The sequence below is a fragment of the Simochromis diagramma genome, unplaced genomic scaffold (assembly GCF_900408965.1).
Source record: "Simochromis diagramma unplaced genomic scaffold, fSimDia1.1 OVJJ01000602.1, whole genome shotgun sequence".
In the NCBI taxonomy this organism is placed as follows: domain Eukaryota; kingdom Metazoa; phylum Chordata; class Actinopteri; order Cichliformes; family Cichlidae; genus Simochromis; species Simochromis diagramma.
Genome location: NW_024387040.1, coordinates 4,318,585 through 4,342,487, shown reverse-complemented (window position 1 = coordinate 4,342,487; position 23,903 = coordinate 4,318,585). Strand labels below are relative to the sequence as shown.

Below are 23,903 nucleotides of genomic sequence, written 5' to 3'. Positions count from 1 at the left end.
TTTTAATGACTTTTACAATCAGCCCGCTGTGTGAAGGGAAATAGGGTCGCAATAGGAGTGCGTAATGCCCGCTGGGGGGGCTTTAAAATTACTTTTTTAAAGGTACAAACAAATATGAATCATGTGAAATGATGACTGAAATTAAAGCGGACCGCTACAAACATTTTGTGAACTTTAATAAAGAAGCTTACCTTCTGAAAAACAATTAGAGGAGCTTCACGCGGGCGATGTGTCCGTCATGCCCACAGGCCAGAGTTTGATCAACCTCCCGTGCTGTAAAATCAAACACTGCAGACAAACGTTCAGATTCTGCCGGGAGCAGCCGAAACTTAAGAGAGGATGTGCTGCTCTGTGGTCATCTGAGGGCACCTATGCCGTATACAGCTATCTCCTTACTCCTATTGGCCAGGAGTCAGCTCAACCTCATGCATTTCAATGCCACCCACCCCATAGGAATAGATTTTCTCAGGGCCAACCCACCCCCGTGTTCTTTGCACTTCGGAGTCGGCTCTCTTTGCCACAGTGAGGCCGATTATGAGAACGAGCCTAAGATTTCAATTTGCTCACGAGGCGTGGAGTGGATTATCGTGCTTAACACTTAGACGCAAGAAATAAAGAAGAGATTTAAAAAAAAAAAAAAAATAGCGGGGAAATGACCAGGCATTTATTAGATCACTGCTCCGACCTTTATTGAATACAGAAAAAAAACTTAACCCAATCCCCATCAATACTTCAGTAAAGTGCAAATGTAAAGTTGTTTGCTTTTTTATAAAAGGTTTTTATTGCTAATTTTAAACAGGCAATTTTCTTGTGCTCTAGATCAGCGGAGCTTCTTGTGTTTTTTTTGGAAAAATAAAACAAACATAAGAGGCCTACACCTTCATAAAACCATTTAAAAAGCTCAGTTTTTACTGGCGAATGAAATATTTCATTCGAAACTTTTGGCGATTCGATGACTTGCGATCTTTTATATTAATAAAAAAAAGTCTACCAATTATATAACATTTACAATAGCTTATCATATACTGAAATATATTTATTCAACTTTGTTACGTCTATGAAAAACTAAATAAAGAGGTCACTAAGTAGCCAGCTAATAACTTTTTTATGTTTCAGTTAGAAAAACAAAACCTGAACACTAATCTTCGTGCGCTGGGAAATGAAATAAGAGTCGCTCGATTAAATAATGCAATAACAGAATTCTTTATTTACAAGGCAAATAGCATCAGCGAAGCCATATTAGTTCACAACTTGCATAACTGTGGTTTTAACTTCTCTTGTATATCTAACTTTGCATAAAACGCTCACACACTAGGGGTACAATGATCGATGCGGGTATACAGTGTGACTCGTGAACAATGCAGAAAAAATATCTCGGGAGGAGGGGGGTAAAACACAACAGTAAGCTTTCTTCAGAAAGTCCATAGAGTATATTACATATTGCTTCGGTATCCCTATGTATCATCACCTTTGTCCATACAAACAGTGAGCGGAGGGCGAGGAGATGACCCAACACGGAACAGAGAGCAAAGGAGAACCGTGACCAAGTTCCCAGCAGCTGAGAAGAGTTGAACAATGATGCACCCATTCAATATTGTACACAAGTCATTATACAAATTTATACAGACAGCGGTGTAATGTACAAGAACGGACAAAATCTAAGGCATTATGCTAGGGTTTTTAGCATTTCAAGGTTGCATCTTAGCTCTAAGAAATTGGCAGACAATACAAAAGGGCATTTAAAGTTCTTCAAAACCATAAGTTACAGAGGAAAAAAATATTTTTGATTGATGGGTCCAAAGCCTGGATATCTGTGAGGGGCAAAAATCATTTATTTGCTCCTGTCCTCATTATAAGTGCTAAAAAGAAAAAAAAATGCACTGCTACCAACATGGCTTTAAGTCTTTTTAAAATCTTAACAATCTTTGGAAATTTTGCAAAGGGCTGTGATTCCTTTTTTTAAAATGGCTCAAAAGGCTGATTCTGCACGGCCGCATCTTTTATTTTTTTCCCTTGTACAATCAAAACAGCATCTATCAAAAAGGTGGGATCTCCTGTAGGTCTACGACAACAACTAGAACAACAAAAAAAGCACCTGCAGAACAACCAAAGCGTTAATGCAGGCTTCCTTTGTTCCACAGTTGAATTGCTACAGCTTCAAATTTCATACAGAAATTAAAAGTGGAAAAAAACAAGGAAAAAGAAGCAACGATGGATAACGTCAGAAACACCGAGAAGAGCACGGTGTAACCGCACATGTTGTCCACACCTCAATGCACCACCAGTCACATCCTTAGGCCTTTATGGACAATACATTCAGAGTGATTCTCTTCCTGTTTTATGATGTAACATTTACATCAGACCCTGTTGAGTGACATCATCATAAATTTCTTGTTTTTCCTGTGGGCCAAACCATGGTAACCATCAAATGGTTACTTAGAAAAAATAAATAAATAAAAAGAAAATGAGTAGAATTCAGAAATCCAATTGAAATGTGAAGATTATTTGGCTTGCTCAAAGTCTGTCCTGGGTTAAAATAGTCGATATAAAAAGTTTATTTTTTTTTTGAGGAAAATCTTCTGAGGTTAGAGAAGATGACTCGCTTTAGATCTTGTGAAGGCCAAACCAACCCCCCGTCTGGTGGGGCACAAGAACAAGCAGGTCATTACTGAACACTTTATAGGTGAACTAACTGCCTGAGGTCATAAAATATGGCTAAGTGTCTGTCAGAGCAGCTCTTGTGAAGCGTGCAGTCTTAACTCTGACCTCTGCTATAGAAGAACGGCTGGAGGCAGAGAGGGCATGTGTCAATATGGGGACCACAAACTAACTCCCTCTCCAGATCTCAGCCTATGCTGCATAATCTAATAGGAACGCTGTGTGTGTGTGTGTGTGTGCTGTGTATGTGTGTGTGTCTGTGGATGTAGACTTTCTTGGTACAAACTGCAATAAAAAACTGTGTTTAATACTGCATCCAAACGCAGAGGAAAAACGTGTCCTTTTTTCCCAGGAAACTGTACAAAAATTACAAAAAAAAAAACCAAACCAAAAAAAACCAAACCAAAAGATTCTCAAGTAATTGTTATTGCTTGTTTACAACACACAGAACAGTTTGCACCTAGCAGCTTGTATGAAGCATTTTTCCACTCCAGACAACATAGAAAGCACACTTTATCTTTTTTTTCCTTTTTTTTTTTTTTTAACTGTATGGCTGTGTTGAATTGATTTTTTTCCTTCTTTTATTTATTTTTGTTGTGTTCTATGCTAAAGGCAGAGAAGCAAGCGATAATCTGTACACTGTATACACAGCACACCCATTTACAACCCTCCCTACCTCCTGCCCGCACCCCTGTCTGCACTGTACCAGAACTTTAAGAAGGTGAAGGTTCTCCCTCCACTTCCTCAAAAAACACACACACACAACCCCTCCCCCCAAAACACTGCTCTGCTTTAGGAGGCAGTTGGGGACCAGGCTGAGAGACGTTAAGCCCCAGGGAATAAAATAAATAGGAAAGAAAACGATTTTACTTATTGTTATGTACAAACTCTGTAATTAATTTCAAACTATATTTGATTTTGACATCTTCTGAAACTACATGACCAAAGCAAAATCCACCATTCAGGTTAATAGAAGAATCTTCTCAGAAAGAATACAACCATTGCTGTTAAAATTATAAAAAGAAGTGCCTCTTTCACAATTTTAGAAATATTCTTCTTCTTGCTACTAAGATAAAGAATAATCTACAATAATTAAAATGAATCTATACAGAAAATAAAACTTAATTTAATACACTATATAAACCTCTTTAATTAATCTAATCTTAGAATTCACCATTCAAACCAGTCTTCTGCAGTGTTTTCTTCCCCCCCACGTTCAGTTTCTCTCTCACTCTCTTTTCTAAACACCATATTTTTCACTCTACATCTTAAATTTTCACAACAACAAAAATACAAACAGAAACAAACAAATAGGAAAAATCTAAAAAAACAACAACAACAACAACAATAATAATTATAATAACAAAAACAATAAAATAAAGAACAGCAAAAAGGCAAAATCGGCTAAGTGTCTGAGCTCCATCCATAAGTGTGAACATAACTTGGGAGTATTTGCTGCCATTCGGAACTATGTGGAAATTTCTCCAACGATCCAGAGGTTGGGGGAGGGGGTGGAGAATAAAGGGGGCTCCGGGGGTAGAGAAGAGAAGAAATCAGTGTATGTGATCTTTCGAGATGAGATTGTAAATGGCCGCTGTCCACTGAGAGGAATACATTCATCTGAACAAAATCCACCCACTGCCGCCCCCTTAAGTCAGTGTACCCCACCAGGAGGCCTACAGTAAGTCACACTACGGTGAATGCAGGTGGACAGGCAGATTGACTGGCTCGTCACGAGGCTCTCCCTCCAGGAGGATTAGGCTTGTTGGGACAGATATCCGCGATCCTTCCCCAGCCAGTGTCTGAGTGGGATCCAGCTGGACAGACGGCAAACTTGAGCTGGGGAGGGGCGAGGGGTCCGGGGGTCAGGGCACGGCCTGGCTGGTTCAAGGGGCAGTCGGTTGATTACGTGTTTTCTTTCTCTCTCGCTCTCTTTTTCTTTTTTAAATAATTAAAGGGCCGACGCGCTTCTTGAGCCAGGTTGATCACTGAGGTCCAGGTGAGTAGCTCCATGGGGGTCAACAGTATTTCTGCAGAGAAACGGCACACTGTAAGTCCCAACTAGAAAGGCAGTTACTGAATCCGCAATTCAACAGCAGCACATCTGACTGGTTAACTTGAACTTGCAGAACCTAAACTTGTTTGCAGAGCGGAGTGCATCGTCGGCTCAAAAACAAGTCGGTAAATCACAGATGCCTGCACTAATGGGCAAACAGTAAATAATTGAAATAATCTAAGTGCCAATATTTTTCTATAATCCTGCAAGGGAGATAAATCAAGTGACACGTATACTGGTGTGTTACAACAGTCTCAAGTGCAGACATCGAATGGCAGCCCCTTGGTTAAATATTCATGGCCCTTTATTGGCTTAAAAGCATCGCGGACAACAACAGTGCTTTCCATATACCAAGCTAACAATGCCAGTGAGACAAAGGAAGAAGGATTAACTTGGACAACATTAAAACAATGATAAACACCAGCAACTAAGTGCTGCCAAAGTGAAAACATTTTCACATTTAGTGAGTGGGAGAAGTAGCTTATCTACATGCAAGTATGACTTCACCTCTCCTAATGACGTAGGGTCACTCTCCTGAATGTGTGTAAAGGCTGTGGCGATTTGACAGATCTGAGGCCTTAAGGAGTCAAGCTCTCCATGTTAAGCCAACCAGCTCGTGAGTCCACAGCTGACAGAGGCTGGTCTTTGATCGGCATACCCGTCTTTAGCCGTCTACAGTCTCAACGCTCCGGCTTGGAAGTGCACATTGCTAATTACATCACTGACCTCCAAGTTCAAGTTATGCAGCAGAACTACAGCAAGAAGAGTTACGTAAACAACTAAATTATTCACTAGCCTGCTGGTTCAGTAAGTGTACCCAAACACTCGGGGTCGTATGATAAGACAAACACTGATAGTAGAAGCCAGGAGTGGAGAGAAAAGCCTTTTAGTATTTCTTGGTCCCCTGATTACTGTGTAAAACTTTGTGGGGTCCATTCAGCTAACCTGGAACTGATTTCTACAGAGTACGACTGTAAAGAGATACCCTGAGGATATTACAGGAGCCCCTGAACACCTCTAATTCGGTCAGGCCAAGCCTGATGATGCCCGACTGTGAAAGGATGAGAAACACCAGTGGGTATTTCCTAAACCACTCAAGTTTCACAATTTTTGCTCTAACCAATTAGAAAAAATAAAAAAGCTTCCTAATGTTGTCTCATTTAAAGAACCAATGTATCTGGACTGGCCTGAAAGTATTTACCTGTTCTTGCCCCATGGAGGGCAAGCCAGGTGAGGGACCCGAGGCCATGGACGTGACACTCATTTGTCCGGCCATCTGGCCCATGCTGCTGGTTGCCATGTTGGAGGCCAGTGACGCGTTGTTGAGGTTTATGCCATTGCCGTTGTACATGTTGCTGTTATTCGGCTGGCTGAACTGCGGCGATGCCTGCTGCTGCGAGAACATACTGCGGAGGAGAGAGAAGTTGTGTAAGTAAACACAAAATCAATAATATGAATGCAGAAAGAAAAGTACGTGACAACACTCACTTTGGGGTGTGACCTGCTCGGTCAGCCAGAGAAATCTGGCAAGTTTTTCATCTTTAACAAGTGGTACAAACAACTCTATGGATAATGGATGTCAATACTCTCTATGGATATCAACAATGTTGTTGATAATCATGAATCTCCTCACGAGCCCTTCCTAAAAATAGCTACGCATATATTCATAGAACTCGAGTTGACAACATGAACTGATGCTGTAATGAGGTGCATCAGCCATCCTTACCTGTTGACTCCCATATTACCCTGCGGCCATCCATTCATGTCAGGGGAACCCTGGAAAGCAGCACTCTGCTGGCCCTGCTGCATCATCGGGGACTGTGTGTGGGCCATGCGGGGTGAAAGCAGAGGGCTCTGTGGTGTGCCGGGACCTCCAAATGTTCCATCTGCCTGTTGGCTCATACCTGTGGATCAAAAGAGGTCAGCCCGACTCAACCCACGGAGACTTGTTAATAAACCAATGCAATGAGTAAGGGAAGTGTAGTCGACTCCATGCAAATGACACAAACATGCCACATAAAGACAAAACACTTTGACGAGCACCTCGCGCGATAATAGCTCATTCCAGAATTATTAGCCAAGATTTTATATTTCCTTCATGCATGTGACAAATAGAAGGCAGAGAACTAGAAAGAAAATGGATTGGGAGATAGGTCAGGAGGGAGAAAGGGGAGAGAGAGATCAAACTATTGCTCTGCAGGCACCCACAAGCCATAAATAAAAAGTTCTCTAACAAACCAGATTACCAAATTATATAGATCATACCCAGGCTGCATGTCAAGCTGTTAGACTGACAGGTACCAGAGATGATTCATGTCCTTACTGATCACAATATTTAGAGTTTGGCATCAGTGTGGAGCATGAAATAATGCTTTATTGTGCTTCTAGTGTCCCCTGGTGGAGCAAGAGTGAATAGCCAGGTCACCCTTTTTGGACAGCGCACAAAATAATAAAGACATATGGCCACACTTACAGACAACTACTCACAAGTTATTCCGTTTTAAAGGGGAGAATATTAAGTATGATTTGCATGATGCAATGGAAGCTGATTATTCTAGTCATCAGTATATAAAGTTACAAATCGCATGATAGCAGCTACCAAAAAGCACATGAAGCAGCTCAGGTGGTCACATCAACACACACATACGCACACGAACACAGGTAGTAGGGTGAGGTGTGTGGTTGGCTGGGGTGGTGGAGCAGTACCTGAGTTGGGAAACTGAAAGGCACTGTGCTGCATTTGGGGGCTGAGTACGGCCCCGTACTGTCCGCCCATCATGTTTGTGTTTCCCATCATCATCTGTGAGGAGGAGGAGGGAGTGGAGGAAGAGGAGGAAGTGCCATGCAGGTGGAGGTTGGGGGTAAGAGAGGGCAGGCTGGGGGAGAGAGGAGAGGGGAAGGAGCTGGTAGGGGGAGGTGACGAGGCCAGGCCTGTACTGGTACCGTAGCTGGGCGGGTAGGGGAGCTGCTGGGGGTTGGCCTGGGGATTCCGAGGGTTACTCATGCCTCCGGCGGCCATGTTGGGAGGCAGGTTGAGGCCCTGAGCCCTCATGGCCATGCTCCTTTGCTGCTGGACCTGCTGGGCCTGTTGCACCTGCTGCTGCTGCTGCCTCTGTCTCAGGTGATTACTCAGCAGCTCCCGCTGACGTTGTGCCAACATCTGAGCATTGATGGTTCCCTTCAAGTAAGAGAGGTGGTTTGAATATAAAAAAAACAAAACAAAAAACCCCACTAACAGCATCTACAAAAAGCAAGTCTACACAACACTGACATCATAGCCTTTAATTTACTGCAAGCTATTAAAGAGATGAACCCTACCTACAGTCACAACATGTCTGTGCAGGCGGCTCATGTAATGATAGTGGGCATATACCTGGTTTGGAGCATTAGTTCTAAGAGGTAGGTTCACATTTGACACACCGCTCATCTGAGTCATCATTGGTTGGCGATTCTGCTGGAAGAAAAAACAGAAGAAAATGGTTGTTACAGAGAGAAATATACACTTTTTAACCCTCTGTAGCTGACGGAGATGCTGTGTGTCTAAAAAAACAAAACAAACAAACAAACAAACAAACAGGATTTTCAAGGAAAGCCCTCAAAGCACTAACACAAAACACAAAAACAAGACACCTTTCCTATTGGTGGAAAAATACATCACATCAACCAATCACACACTTCTATGGCAACATGTGGTATTTGGTTGCTAAGGAAAAGGAGAAAAAAAATGAAAGTAATGGCAAAAGAGAGCGATATAAATAGCAAGTTTCGAGACATTTAGCATGTTTGGATTCTACAGTTAGTGTGTAGTGTGTCAAAACAATGAGGCCACTCGTTGTGTGTCAATGAAGCCACTACTGAATATCAGAAATGGCCAAAAAGCCACCAAAGGCAGATTGAAATGTACACGCTATCTGCAGGTGGACAACAGGAGTCACACACCTCGAAGGTTTCATGCCTGTGTACAAATTTAGCAAACAACAATTTATATTTGCATTTCAAGTTATGAATATGATGCATTAAACATATTTGTGGTTTTCATAGTTTAAAAAAATAATTTCAACTTTATACTTAATTTTAAAAGTATAAAGTAAATTAAAAGTAGGAAAAAATGGCCAATTATATCCATGACCCTGGAGGGTTAAAACCCTTAAATAATCTAATTTTTATGAAGACACTGTTAATCAGGATTTGAAAATAACATAATCTATAGTTTTACATTAGAATTAGGCTAAAGTCCACTGGAAGCCTAATGCGTGGCAGGTAGATTTAAAAGTTCCTATGTTGTCATCGAAGCTGCTAAAATGTCACCCTCAAGGATAAAAACACAATTCCTGTCCGTGTGTTCGATCCTAAAGAGAGAGGTTATAGTAGAGTCAAGAATCAGTGAGCAAGAGTACTTCCAGCAGTGTCAGGACAGTCTAGATTCATGTGCACCTGCTGTGACTGAAGCCGGTGCTGGAGCTGCAGTCGTAGTGTGTTGGGCTGGTTGGGGACGACTCCAGTAGGCCTGAGTCCTGGCCGGGCCGGCATTCGCATCATTTGGAAACCTGGCCGTGGACCCATCTGGCCAGGCATCGGGTGGAAACCTGGCTCTTGCATGGGGCCACCAGGGTAGCCTCTCGGTGCCATGTGTGATGCTGGGGGACCGAACTGCTGGGTGTACATGGGGGGCTTCTGATCCAACATCACCGAGGGCTCCTGGGGGAACTGGTCTGGCTCCAGTGATTGGCTCTGAAAAAGGCAGCCATATATTATTTAAAAAAATGCAGCACCACAAACAAAAATAATAAAACATCACTTAAAAACCAAGAATGTTATAATGTAGGTTTGGCAGGATGGAAATCCCACCTGTTCTACCAGAGCAGGGATCCCCAGAGCACGATCGAGCTCCTCCAGGCCATCAAAGTCTTTTAGTGCGGTGTACAGCTGAGACATCAGAGCCCCCTCGTCCACTGCGCTGCCATCACTTGAGCTGAGCCCTGTATTGCACAGCAGATCATCCTGGGGTGGAGCCCTGAGCGAAGAGGAGACACAAACAAATATTTTAAAAACGTTGTCTTGTATATGCCACAGCAAACATTTAGACCAACAGTTAAACTATTAAAAAATATAGAAGTGTGATGAGAATAAAAATGTTAACTGTGTAAAATTATGCCACTGAGCTACGCTGGTAATGAGCTTACCTGCTCTGGTTTACAAAAGCTGTCTGATCAATTGGCATCATGCTGTCTGGCCAGGGGGCCGTCTGGTTGGGTGGAGCCTGTTGTTGTGAGAAATGGTCACCAACCATTCCAATGTCTATATCTGGTTGGGCTAAATAGAGAAGAAAAAAAGATTGGCTAAATATTAGACAGTGAAGTACTTATGGGTCATGATGAATCAAGAGTGAATACTCTTTAAAATAAAGGAACATGCAGGGTAGCAGATCTGAGTTAACGCCATGTGCTGCACTGTGGTTAACCACTAGATGGCAGCTTTTACAAGTATGACAAGTAGATATCTGCTAAGGAGTTTTAGATGGATCACACCTGACAACTCAGATCTAATTTCCACAAAGTACAAGTAATTTTGTTCTGGGTTTCTATACTGACATGCTGGAGAATCTGTTACACTCTTAGGGGCTGGGAAATAGCTTTATTGCATTGCTCAGTCTGAAAACCAGCAGTGTGGTTCTTTCTGCATTTAAAACATTGTAATATGTATTTTTTTGGTACACAGCGCTCTTACCATTAGGCATAATTGGAGACTGCATCATCTGTCGGGGCCCTGGTTGGCTGTTGGGCCTCATGGGAGTACCACTGGGTCCCGTCCTGCCCTGTATGGCATTTTGATGGCCAGGCCCCGGCGCTCCTATAGGAGGTGCAGAAGCTGGGCCTACCCAGCCCTCCTGCTGCTGCATGCCTGGCCGTGGACCACTTGGAGCCATCAGTGCTGGGGGAACACACACACACACGAAGATAAGAACCAATGAGAAAAATCTCAGGACAGATTTCAGTAGATGCCCGCTGCCCCCATGATGCTACATAAGGAGGAAAGACTAATATGTGGGAGTAGCAGTCAGAGAACTTTGTGCCAGTGTGGGTGATTGTTTCCTGTCACAGGAAGTGAGTCACAGTGCCATGGCATGATATGTTAAAGGGTGAGCGACACACACGAGGAACGAAGTCCTTCCTCAGAACTCAGGAGCAGCTCTAAGTGTTACCACAGTTATCTAGGAGAAGAAAAATACATTTCTGTCTCTACTTGTTTGGCTGTTGTGAGATTGAAAGGTGGAAATCACACTTCACAAAAACCTGTCAAAAACTGAAAAGAGATTCATTACAGACAGTCAATCTAAACTGAGGAAACACATTCAGCGCTATGTAATCTGAGAAACAATGATCTCAAGATTTAGCCTCCGAGCAAGACGGCCAATGTTTCAGGGTTTCCTTCATGCAGCTAAAGCCTGCTCAAATGTGTTTTATCATTAGACTACAAAACTAAAACAAAGCTTCTGGTAGCTAAATACCTGCACAGTAACAAGATAAGCCACTCTTACAGACTGAATATTTTCATCCAGCAATCTGAGCATAAACAAGCATTTAAACATGGATTTAATTCTTTTTTTTTTAGGATATACTGAGGTGTGAAGGCAGTATCACACACATTCAGACAAATACAAGCTTCTAAAAAATCATAACCATCACACCTACCTGCATTGACCATAGCAGCCTGGTTACCCATCATGCCATGGTTCCCCACCATGCCTTGCTGTTGCTGCATAACAGTGTATGGGCTTGTGGTCCTTATGGGGTACTGTAATGATGGTTGCTGGGGGGACATATTCACGTCCAGAGACACACTTCTAACAGACAAACCCCTTCCTGGCTGGCCTGGTCGAACACCGCCAAAGTCTGAAGACAGGAATAAATGCAGCTTATTCCTGCATGCTCATTGGAGTATTTTATGAATATACAGTGTGGTTAGTGTACTTTTTTCTGTTTTTCAAACAAAGAAAGGGACTCACTAGTGGGTCCCATGCCGGGCCCGAGGCCCCGGTGTTGCGGCTGTGCAGCCATGACAGGACTGCTCTCAGACATCTGCAGGATGTCATTGATGATGTTCTGTTTGTCCATGGGACTGGGCAACGAAACAGGCCGCGGCTCACAGAAGAGCTGTGGCTGAGCGTTCTGCAGGTCATTCAGGATGTCATCCAGCTCCGATGACTAGAGGACAGATAGACAAGTGGGGAAAAAAATGTGAATTAAATTTGCTGTTAAGGCTCCCATTAGGAACCCTTCACTCATTCACCTGTAAATGCACAAATCTAAATTATTATTAAGCACATCTACCGAGAGCAAACTTCCACGAGGTGTCTTTCAGTGGGATTGGCCTTGTTTATAAAACAGGATAACTAGAAGAAAAAAAATGGAGCACTTTACATCAAATCTAGGCCAGACTTCACTTTGACTTAGCTTCTGGCTGAGTGGTTCTTTCAGGAGGTTTATTACACGTTCTCTACTTTTAAATCCAAAATTTTACTCCCACTGAACTAAGAAAACAACAAATACAGAAAACATGTGGCTACTTAAACTTTGTCCTGCCAAAGTAAAACAGTAGAGCAGATATAAGCAGCAGTCAGGCTAACGCCAACTGTTTGAACTCCTCTCTGCCTCCTTACTGTAAACAGCTGTACTGAGCCAACTCTTTGCAGCCTGAAGCTGCATTCATACACAGCTGGACTCTCTATACAATTTCTGTTTCATTTCTCCACACAGACTCAAACACAACGGCATGCTGTGGACCTGATCTTGAACAAAAGAACTAGAAGAACCACAAAAGAATAAACTTCTTAGTGTGCGTTTCACAACACTGGCATGGCGTGTATTTATCTTTCTGTCACAGATGCGGAGGACACAATAACAGGAACTCTTGAATAATGCAGCTCAGTAAAACATCTCGGCAACCCACACCCTTTAAAAAAAACAACAACTGTCAAAGCATTAATAAGCAACAACCAAAAAGAAACTACAATTCCACAAAAGTGATCCGGGCACTTTCTAGCGAGGCTTGAGGGACTTTGAGTAAATAAGTTGCACTAGCTGCAACTGTCCACCAGAGTGCAGCACACACAGAATCACTGAATCCCCTGATCATGACATACTGTACAGCAGGAAAGCAGCACACCAGCACTGTTTCAATGTTGTACTTGACAATGACATGTATTTGTTGGGCATGTAACTGCTGCTACAGATAGAAGGCTGCCAAATATGCCTGATAGAACAAATTATCTAGACGGCTCAAGGACTGCAGCCTCATCTCGGTTATGCCCAAATGCACTTCTTATTTATTTATTTATTTTACATCTTGGAAGATTTTATTTAAATAGTATCTCAGTACAGCCGAATATAGACAGCCGCACATAGCTGATCACAGCTAGAAGCAGACAGGATATGTAGGAAAGCTAGAGAGAGTAACAGAGTGAGGGGTGGCGGTGGTGGTGGGAGAGAGAAAAGCCCTAATGAGGTCAGGAATGATGTAATGCTTCTGTACACTCTCAGTTTGCTCTCCTCCTCCTCCTCCTCCTCCTCCTCTTCAATTCTCTCTCCTCCCATTTTCTATTCTCTCCACTTCTCCAGTTGCTTTTACCCTTAATGGGTCCCATTTCTATCAATTCATGTTACACTCCACTTTCAAATGCATGTTGGTGCATGTAATGCAATGTGAGCCCTCCTTTTCTGCATCTCTCACCATTTTACTGTATTTCATTTAAAACAAAATAATGAAAGAAATCAAAGATCTTAAAACCATAAAAAGGATCATTTTTCACTGCAGAGCTGATTTACATTTCCAGCAGCCTTTGTCGGACAAATACACAATATATATATGAAGTGGGACACATGGCTAGTTGTAAGTTGAAGCCACATGTGAGTTAGAAACAGCACATGTATCATAAAAGGCATCAAAGTAAACTGCAAGCAAACTATTCGAGCGCTCCTGTATGAAAGGAGCACTGCAATTTTCAGGGAGTGTAGTAAGATCGTGATGTTTGACCTAACAACTTCTTTACTGAGTCTTTAAAAGGTCTGTTCCAAATAGCAACTACAAAAGGCACTACTTAAAAACTCTGTTATCTGTTGCAATAGTTGTATTCGAAACATTAGTTAACATACAGTCTCAAAGCACGCTTTCAAAGTACTGAGCTGGTATTTAGTAACGGACCAACACTGCGAGTGTGACATGCGAGTAATCTCCAACTCTTCCATTAAACGTCCAGTGCCCTAATGGTGATGTGGACTTCAAAAGGACACAAGAGCCCTCCAGAAGCCATGATATAGCGCATGAAATTTTATAGGAAAGGGAAGTGAGAAAGGCCAAGAAAAGCAGAAGTGGCACTGTCAAGTAAGGAAAAAGGAAAAAGTCACCCCAGAGTCATGCTGCTCTTTTGTTACCTAAATGTAAACAAGTGTTAAATAAAATAAAAGTCAGGACAACACATGGCTCCAACATTAATTGCAACACTTGCACAGACATCTGACATTTAACTGGGAGTACAAGTGAAGATTTTCTGCTTCTGCATTTGGTGCAGAAAAGTTATTTCAGTCATTCTGATTTACTTTTTTGAGTAAATCAGTTGGAGTTTTTTGAAACTAGCTTAATTCCAGCTTTTTAGAAGCAGAATTTAAACCAATTTTCTTTTTTTCCCACCAGTTAGATCCAAAATTAGGTGTCAATTGATCAGCTAGTTCTTGAAGTTACATTGGTGGACGCAGGAAAAATAGGCAACGGAAAAAAACTTGGACTCACTTTGTGAAGAGCCAAAATGTGATAGCTCAAAGAAGCCACCAAAGGAAGTGAAGACTAGTCTGAGAGTTACTGTAAAAACTGGTGAAACCTGCATGCTGACCCATGTCCACTACTGAAAGCACCACTACTGGGAAATGTGGCCTAGTCTGACCACCTGTGGGCTTTTAACCCTGGAAAGAGAAGGCAGAAGGCAAGCTGGTGAAGGTACGTTAATACTCTGGGAATATTCAACTGAGAAACTTTAGATTCACGCATTGATGTGATATATTTTAAAATATATCACCTAGCTAAATATTACAGACCACAGAAACACCTTAATCCATGATGGGAGTGACCTCTTTCGGCTGGATAATGTTTGCATCATAAAAATTCCTCAAGAATGATTTAAGAACGATAGTGGTGAGTTCAAAGTTTTCACTTGGCCTCCAAATTTCACAGATCTCAATCACACTGAGCATCTGTGGAACATGCTGGAAAGAAGAACCTAACAACTTGAAGAAATAGATCTACTTTAAACTTCTTGGTGCCTGAAACTGAAAACCTAAAAGCACAAACTCAGACATAATGTGAGTACCATGTCTCAACGGGGAACACGGTGCACCACAACAATGTAGGTGGTTTTGACGGTGTGGTCTATTGGTGTATATATGGTACAATAAGAAGTCAATTTTAGCTTCAGAGATAGTCTTAAGAAAACAGAAAATGTAAAGATAGTGAAGCAGGTAAGAGAGAGAGTCAGATACAGCCTATTACCTCATTGGTCACCTAAACTTCTAATCTTATTTGGCAGATGTGACACAGCGAACATGTGACAAAGCCAGATGCTTTGGTCATGAGCAAGCACATGAAAAATGAAGTTAAAGATCGGATGAAGGAATAACAAACTGACTTCCTTAAATTAGGGATTAAAGAGCAGAGTCACTTTTACGGATTTAATATCAAAGATTATCATTGTCAGGGAAAATATCTGGTAACTGCCTCGTCAATCGCTAATAGTCGATCTGATCGGCAGTTTGGTACAAGTCTGAACCACCCCTGTTTTCAGCCATACTCATAACTCCATCAGAGCTCTGCTCTGATTTCTCATTTAGCTCTGCTCCAGCCATCAATAATTCAGCCCTCAACAATCATGAGGACGAGAAAGGCAGAGGAAGGGAAGGAGCGTCAGCGAGAAAATAGTGGGTGAGGTTAGTGGAGAGGAGGATGAGTGGACTCAAACTAGTACAGTCAGCTCTCACACATGGCCAAGCAGCAAGTCACCAGTAAGGAAGAGAAGCCCACTCACACACATGTAAAGGCTCTAATGAAGCCTCAGCTTAGTGCACGTCTAACAAAATGCTCTTGTTCTAGTTAATGAGATCTGTTAAACTGGAATGTGTCACCACATTAAGTCGTGAGTGTGTTAAAGTACTAAAGGCAAAAACCCAGAATTCCCTCATTTCAGCTGCACTTTAAATGTAGGGCAAACGAAATCCTTTTAAAATACAGTCTAACTGTGTTCCCTTGTATACTGGCCACTTCCACAAAATAAAACTCTTTGGCATTACACATTAAAACCTGGATTTCTCTCAATTTCTAATTCTCTTTATTGTTTCTTGCACGTTCTGCAAACACACCACTCCCTCTCCCCTCTATCTCCATGGTAGCAGAGAGGACATGCAGGAGCATATGGCTCATCATTTTCACTCTGCCTGCCGAGGCTGGCCTCTCCTGGGGGTATCTACACCTCTCTCCTCTCCCGTTCTTTGTTCAGTTTAACAGCGGCTCTTACTGTATTATCCAACCAATCACCTTTCCCTCTTCTTCACATTATGTACCCCAGCACACGAGCACATACTGTACATACACTGCGAGCGTGCATAGCTGCGTGACAGTCGGTGCCGCTGTCTCTCTCTGAATGGAGAAAAAAAAAAAAAAACAAAGCCTAAAATATATTAAAAAATAAATAATAATAATAATAAAAAAATATTGATTTTTATAAATTCCCTTAAAACCCACTGTGACGCAGGTTATTCTTTTGTAGGCGGACATTTCAAATTGGACAATCAAACCAGGTTATCTGCACTGTCTGATCCCTCAACCACATTAAGCACAGTTTGCACACAGATTACCTTTTTATAAAAAAAAAAAAAAAAATGAACATGCACTTTGACAAAAAAATGTGACCTCTGTTCAGTGTTACTGACATTTAAATGGCATGCATACAACCCAGACTACGTGACTGGTCGAAGAAGAGGAAGCTAATGATACAGAGACAGAAAAGAAAAGGAAGGGCATTTATGTAATTATATGTAATTTGTTGTAATTCTGCGGTTTAGCAGTGAAGAGTACGTGATAGAATGACACTTGCAGGCTTGCATAGGTGTTTAGTAGAGCGTGTCATGCGCAGGTTTCCTGTATGAAAGCTTGTGAGTGTCTGTGACGCCGGGTTTCTTTCCTGCATTAGGGCATCAGCAGGTTGTTCTAAACACTCTGCCTTGCTAGAACATCAGCTACAAAGAAATTTTGAGTTTCACCAGCAACACTCTGCCCGCTCACTTCCTTTGACTCCTTTCTCTCTTTCAGCGCCAGTCTTGACCTGAGCACGGTGCCAAACCTGAGGAATCTGGCCAAAAGCAACCAGGATCAAATGGCTGAAGAACCACAGGGGCTCCTTCCAAATGTCACAGTTGTTTGAAGCTGGCGGATAGATTCCCTCAGCTGCCAACACACAGGCAGTGAAAGGACCTGATGTGTTTATATACATTAATAAAGAGCATACACAATGAGTTCAGTGTATATGATGGTCATTCGGAATGTATATATGCGCAACAAATATTGTTTGCCTTCTGCATTCCCTGACTGTTTGTACATTTAGCTGTAACATCCTGCATGAACGTGGCATCTGCTACCTAACCCAGATTCATGCAAAACAGAGAGAAGAGGCAAGTGGAGCAATAGAGGGCAGAAAACTTTTGCTTTTTGCAACAGGCTAAAGAGGTTACAGTTAGTTTTGGGGTAACTCTAGTCCTTTACTCATTTCAAAGAAGAAAAAGACAGGAAACAAGATTAACTCCGTTAAACTGACCTGTTCAGCGCGGTCGTATCCTGCATCTTGTTTCTCCGCCTTGACCTGCGGGTGTTTGCCCCCTTCAACTTTCACTTCCCCAGGCTCTAGCTTAGGGACCTTGTCCTTCATTACAGTGTCATCCTTATCCAGTAGGTAGCGTAGCAGGGCATTGTCCTTCTTCTTGGGGCTCAATGGCTCCTGCTTAGGAGTAATGTCTGCCGCAGAAGCAGCACTACCGGAACCCTGGGGTTGGTCTTGGCCCATCTCTTTGCCTGTAGCCTCTGCGGTGAGCTTAGCAAGATCCACGGGAGATGTACTGTTCTGAAGCAGTTGGTGGAGGATTTTATGTTTTTCTTTAAGGGACGTGGCGTGAGTGTTGCCACCCCGGACCCCTGTCCCAGCCTGGTCCTTGCCCTCAACTCCTGCACCAGGGGAAAGAGGCGTCTCCAGGGGTTCTGGCTTGGTGGTGAGCAGTTGCAGTAACTTGGTGTGGCCCTTGTTGTCATGTCCACGGCTGTGAGCATCATGGCCCTCGAGGGGTCCATCCCTCTCCTCCTTGGGCTCCACTAAGTTCCCCTCTGTTTGGGCCTGGGTGTGTCCCTGACTCATCTCTGAATGAGGTCCAAATGAGTCTCCTGAACCACCAATAGCACTGGTGGATCCTCCAAGTTTTGACATCAGATGAGCGTTTACCGCTGACCCTGGTGTGACCCCAGCTGGGGAGCCCATTTTCCGGTCTGGAGACCCTAGTGTATGTGCATGAGGGGGTCCATGCCCGTGTCCTACACCATGGCACTCACTAAGGGCCTGCAGAGCTGACAGAGAGCTGCTAGTGTAGCTGTTAGCATGGGTGCTAGCCGTACTACTTCCTGCACCTCCAGGCCCTCCACTGCACATCCCCACTGGTGAGGGTGAATGCAGACCCCCTGCTACACGAGGGCTGCTTGCACCCCCAGGACTCCCTCGGTGCCTGGGTGATAGCATAGAGTTCTGCTGAGGTGGATGGGGTCCTCCGGCTGGGCTTGGGCTGGCACGAGAGGGGCTATTCATCCTCCAGTTGGGGCCCTGCTGTGGTGGTTGCATGCTCCCATTGTGGTTGTGTGGCTGAGGACAGCCAAAGCGGTAGCCCTGCATATGCCCCCCCATAGCTGTTGGTTCTCTGGGACCAGCAGGACCTGGGGGGGAGAAAGGCGTGCTGTTGCTGCTGATGGTAGTGTCCTGGCCCTGAGGCCCTGAACCTGGCAAGCTGCCTGGGGTTGGAGGAGTCATGGAGGGAGTGGAGGAGTTCATTGGTTTGGGAGCCATCCCTGTGGCCTGATTGCCAGGGCCCATGTCCTGACCCATTCCACATACTGTCTGCTCCCTGGATTTTAAAACACAAACACACACATTAGAAAAAAACAATACCAAAAGTTGTACATGGGAGTTAGAAATCTTAGAAAACTGGCTGCTTTAAACTGAAAAGGAACATTTCTGCATTTCTTCAAATACGCTTTTTACTATCATATGAATGCATGCACAATGAGATGCACAGAAAATCAATAGGGTAAAGGGTAAATAATCTATACAGTATAAACTATACTGCAAGAAAAATGTCAATGTGCATGCCAAGGATGGGATATGACATGCAATAAAACTCTTCTGTTTGCCAACAATGAGACAAAGTATGAATACAACTACATGAATTTACCATGAGGAGGAAGTGAGAAAATATGTTTGTTTTGGGGTTTTTTTTTCTGGTTTTGTTTCTCTTTGGGGGGGTGTAACATATCGCTGTCTGATTTTGACCAAGAACACTTGGAAGCACATATTTTGAAAACCGTGCCATCCTCACAATTTCCATGAAGCCAACAGGCAGTGCTGCAGGGAACTCACAGGACAAAACATGCTAGCAAGTTGATGCCTCGGGTTTATGTCAGTCTTTTTGACTCACGTGGAGCAGGTAGGACATACCTCTGTAGGATGTGCAGGGACATGTAGAGCTGAGGTTCGTTGGTGGCAGACGAGCGTACCAGTTTGCTCTTGGTGTGGGCTGAGACGATGGTTCCGTCAGAGAGGGAGAACCGATAGATGGGGCTGAACGCCTGGCCGTGTCGGAGCACTAGGCACACATGTACACACATTGATGGCAAAATAACACTTTTCATTTGACCATTTCCTTAATGTGGCTGCAGCCCCTCTTTAAACAACCGTTTCATGCTAATGCAGCCATCCACAATGACTCTAATATCCAGAGCAAAAAATTAAACACGATTGTCCTCATAGTTAATGGAATTACCTTCCTGCTGGTGTCTCTTTGCAAAAGACATCTCTCCATCATTCTGTAGGTGGAACCTTTGGATGCAGCGCCTCACAAGATCTTCCCAGCCCGGCTTCATGGATGCTCGTAGCAGACTGGTATCTAGGGATGTTATCTTACCTAAGCACACAGTACGGGATTAGAGAGATCTTAGTCATAAAGGAAAGCATTTCGGTTGACATACACAAATGTAAAGATTTAATGTCGACATTAAAAATAAATGTCTCTTCTGTTGACTCGGCCAGGATCTCAGTGGTTTAATATTACTTAAAGAATACATTATAAATCTTTGTTTACATTCTAATTACAGCTTACCCAACGTTAGAAATGGCTTCTGTGTTAGTAAACAGAATAGAAGGTCCTGACTATATAGGATTAGACATGGAAATACAATTACAAGTGCTGTCAGTATAAATTTAAAAAGACCACCATTTAGACACTCATTACAGCAGGTAATGAGTTCAGGGCAGCTCAGCCTCAACTATCTTTAGAGCCCAACAAGTACTCTCATGCTGCGTGTGTAAACACAGTCACAGCAGTGTAACAGTCGTCCCTCACTGGAATGCAATTTAAATGAAAGTATGATGCATTTGAAAGGGTGACAAGCACACTGCTGCTTGAATGACAGCCATAGGGACTGACTAAAGACTTGTCAAACTAGCATCCATAATAGAACTATTCACAGCTCCGCACCATGTCCAAGAAGCTCTTGTAGGCATAACAAGAATGTAGAGGCAGTACTTTCAGCAAAATATGAGAGAAAAATAATGCTGTCAATCTAGAATAAAACAAATCACGGCAATTATTTAAAATTGTGCAGTCCAAATAAAGAGGCAAATAAATAATAGCCCTGCCTAGATGCATGGCTACTGAGGTCTGTGTGGGAAACCACAGTAAATTACTATACATGAGTGACTAAGTGTGTGTGTGTGTGTGTGTGTGTGTGTGTGTGTGTGTGTGTGTGTGTGTGTGTGTGTGTGTGTGTGTGTGTCTGTGCCACACAAGTGGTACGGGTACATCAAAGACCAGGTGAAACACAAACAGCTGTCTGTGTCTGTGTGCCAGCGTTCAGGCAGGTACTTTACCTCCCAGAGAGCAGCCTGTGGTAGGAAGCTGGGTCTACTAAGTTGTTCAATCCTAAGGATCTTTACCGAGGATATAATATTCTTTGAATCCCTAACTGTAGTGCAAAGTGATTTACAAGCTGTTGACATCAAATAAGGTACTGCTGGAACTTTGCCTTACTAGAATCGTTACACCATTCTTTTGATGCAGGGCCAAGTTTTATTTGAAAAGCCACATATGGAAAGATGCTATGCTAAAACAAAGAGGCAATAAAAAAATCAAGAGCAAAGTTTTCTGTGAACAGCGGTTTGTAGTTCACTGCCGGCTGACATGTTCGTGTACCTTGTAGGTCCTGACGTGTAGTGAAGCTCTCGTGCGTGGGAAGCATGGGTCTTTCCTTCGTTGGCACTCTGCGAGCTACACAAATCAGGCACGACTGAAAGTCTAAAAAAAATAAATAAAATAATAATAATTAAAAACTCAGAAAGAGAAAACAGAATAGCACAGGAAAGAAAATAGGAGATGGAGTATATAACAAAAAAAACAAAAACAGGGAGATAAACAGAAGAGGTGAAAGGGGGAAGGGATGGGAGAGAGGGGAGGGATGGGGTGTAAATGATAGAGACAGAGGGAGGGAAAGAAAATGAAATGCATGTTATTCCCAGGCAGCATAATTAATACAGTTATTAATGAGCATGGGGATCAGGGCTCCGCTCCTTTCATGAGGAGGAGCAGCTATCGCTGGCAAGGGAAATGATGAAGTGTGACCTTTGAAGGCGTGTGTGTGTGTGTGTGCACACATGTGTGTAAGCGAGCTTGAATGCCCATCTCTGGCTACTCTCACCTGCAGGAACATCTAACACTGATGACACCTCTCCTGGCTCAACATTAAAGTCTGTGTGTGTGTGAAGCGCTGACTGACTGATGGCAAATATGACACTGCCAAGTCCAGGACTGGGGTGACCCCAAAAAGTCTGCCATCTAACTTTTCGGTGCCAGTAATACCCACACTCCCATACACGTTTCTTGTAAATGAATGCATGCCAGAACTAACACACACACACAAACACACACACACGCACACACAGTCCTATTAAAAAGCCTCTTGGGTGGTCCGACCCTCAAATCTGTGAATCTACATTAATTTCTTGCTTTCCATCGCCTCCATTCCCCCTGTTTCTGTCTATAGCTGGACAGATTCCTGCACTGGTAACCACTCATCTTGCTTAGCCACTTCAGTACACACAAACACTGGCACACCTCTGGCCCGAGTCCTATTTGGCCTACTTGCCAAAGTATGGCTGGCAAACAGCTGGTGCACAAAAAGCAAGCCAGAGAGTAGGGGAAAAGGCTCTAACTAGATTTGGAGTGAAAAATTTGCTTATTGTTTTAATTTGACGCTGAGTTAAAGATTGACAATATAGCCTTTGAACAAAAGGGATTTAGGCCGCTGTACAATCATAAGTCCTGAAATATTCTGGCTAAAGGTAGTTTGTAATGGAATTTTACACTCTTCAGCATCTCATGCTCCCATCTAAAGCCTTGAATACCACTGGAATAGCCCTGTGACCTCTCAGTGACTGAACTCCGAAAGCAGAGCAGAAACAACATACAATTTAAAATCGCTTCCCTGGAAAGGCAAGCAGATGTTTATACAAGAAGCTAACACAAATTCCTCTTCTTTCTTTACACACAAATGCTCCCAAATGTGTCGAGTTTGTTTGTATTCTGTTGTTGTGTTTAAGCTGTTGTGAAAAGTACTGAATGACTGCTTTTGCTGTTGCATTACATGGTTAAAGCACATGGTTCCCTTGGAGTCATAGGCCCAGGTTTGGAAGGGATGTACATGAATTATAGATGAGCTTTAATGACAGCTGCCCAACCTCCCGTCTCCCTTGTGTCACTTAACTTTTCATGGGTGTAAGTTGAGTGGCAGCAGCACTGCTCTTCATCATTTGGCTATACAAATCCAGTTATAAGACAGATAATGGTCAACAATCAACGCCCTATGAATGACTAGCAGCTGATTATTACTTTAAATGATTTTACATTGGGTGGCAACCAGCGTTTCTTAAAGACAAGCAAGCTTTCTTATTTTCTTTCTCCAGGTTTTGTCGATGGTGTGTCTATATCTTTACACTACTTAAAAAAAAGTCTGATCCCGCTCACCTCGACTCAGCTCTCCACTGAAGAGGGCAGAATTCAGTCTAATGTTATAAGAGTAGACAAATCCTTGCTTTTGTTTGCTTTTTAATTGAACGCTCCAAAGCAAACTGTCAGTTTTAATTGAATTACTTTCTGAAGAGGTCTTTCAGTCCTCTGTGAAGTGTTTTAACGTGCTGACATAAGTGTGTGCAATTTCTAAAAGGGTCAGGTTGCTGAATGTTAAAATGCTTCCACCGATGATTCAAACACCTTTGTACTTCAGGCTATATTATTTTCTCGCTCTTGGAACCTAATCATACTATAAAACTATTTAACAAGGTTACTGCAAATGGTTTAGACTTAATCAAAGCAAACTATAACATTCAACGCAATTGTGCCTAGTAGGAAATGCTTAAGTGTGTTTCATAGGGTGCCACTTTAGTCTCCGTTTTTCCCTCCTTGCATACCGTCTCCTTCCTCCTTGATGGACTTGGGCTCCGAAACGGCAAAACACTGCATGGTCTCATATTTCTGCTGCTGCGGCTCGTGCTCGTGGGGCTCTTCCTGGCTCTCGCCGTGTGGATTGACCAGCATTCGGCAGTTGAAAGTGTGGCTGTTCCTTCTTGGACCCTCGCTGGACCACGGGACACCATTTACTAAATCGAGGGGGAGGAAAGGGAACAGGAGATTTTTTTTTAAGCAAATTGTACTGCAGCAAAAACTGAACAACAGAACGCGGAGAATGGGAGCTGCAACGAGCGAGCCAAGAGAGGCTACCACGCTGCAAGTGAAAGACATAATGAGAGCAAGACAGAGAGAATGAAGGCAGAAAAAGTGTAAAAAAG

General features: G+C 42.9%; 1 protein-coding gene across 11 annotated transcripts in view; it reads right to left on the bottom strand.

Moving 5' to 3' along the window:
* Positions 1 to 1,184: 1,184 nt before the first annotated feature.
* Positions 1,185 to 23,903, bottom strand: part of ncoa2 (nuclear receptor coactivator 2) — a 64,568-nt gene continuing 41,849 nt past the window's right edge. For 7 of the 11 annotated variants that reach the window (XM_040043666.1, XM_040043665.1, XM_040043663.1 and 4 more), the window contains 16 exons: positions 23,526 to 23,714; positions 21,256 to 21,357; positions 19,828 to 19,968; positions 19,503 to 19,650; positions 17,568 to 18,912; positions 11,721 to 11,919; positions 11,407 to 11,607; positions 10,442 to 10,645; positions 9,898 to 10,027; positions 9,563 to 9,728; positions 9,149 to 9,445; positions 8,088 to 8,168; positions 7,421 to 7,892; positions 6,441 to 6,618; positions 5,916 to 6,120; positions 1,185 to 4,688 (listed from right to left, as the gene is read on the bottom strand). In XM_040043666.1, the coding sequence (XP_039899600.1) occupies positions 4,677 to 4,688; positions 5,916 to 6,120; positions 6,441 to 6,618; positions 7,421 to 7,892; positions 8,088 to 8,168; positions 9,149 to 9,445; positions 9,563 to 9,728; positions 9,898 to 10,027; positions 10,442 to 10,645; positions 11,407 to 11,607; positions 11,721 to 11,919; positions 17,568 to 18,912; positions 19,503 to 19,650; positions 19,828 to 19,968; positions 21,256 to 21,357; positions 23,526 to 23,714 (4,070 nt within the window). In that variant the 3' untranslated portion in view covers positions 1,185 to 4,676. The remainder of the gene's footprint in view (positions 4,689 to 5,915; positions 6,121 to 6,440; positions 6,619 to 7,420; positions 7,893 to 8,087; positions 8,169 to 9,148; positions 9,446 to 9,562; positions 9,729 to 9,897; positions 10,028 to 10,441; positions 10,646 to 11,406; positions 11,608 to 11,720; positions 11,920 to 17,567; positions 18,913 to 19,502; positions 19,651 to 19,827; positions 19,969 to 21,255; positions 21,358 to 23,525; positions 23,715 to 23,903) is intronic. The other 4 variants (XM_040043671.1, XM_040043672.1, XM_040043673.1 and 1 more) reach the window with 4 other exon arrangements.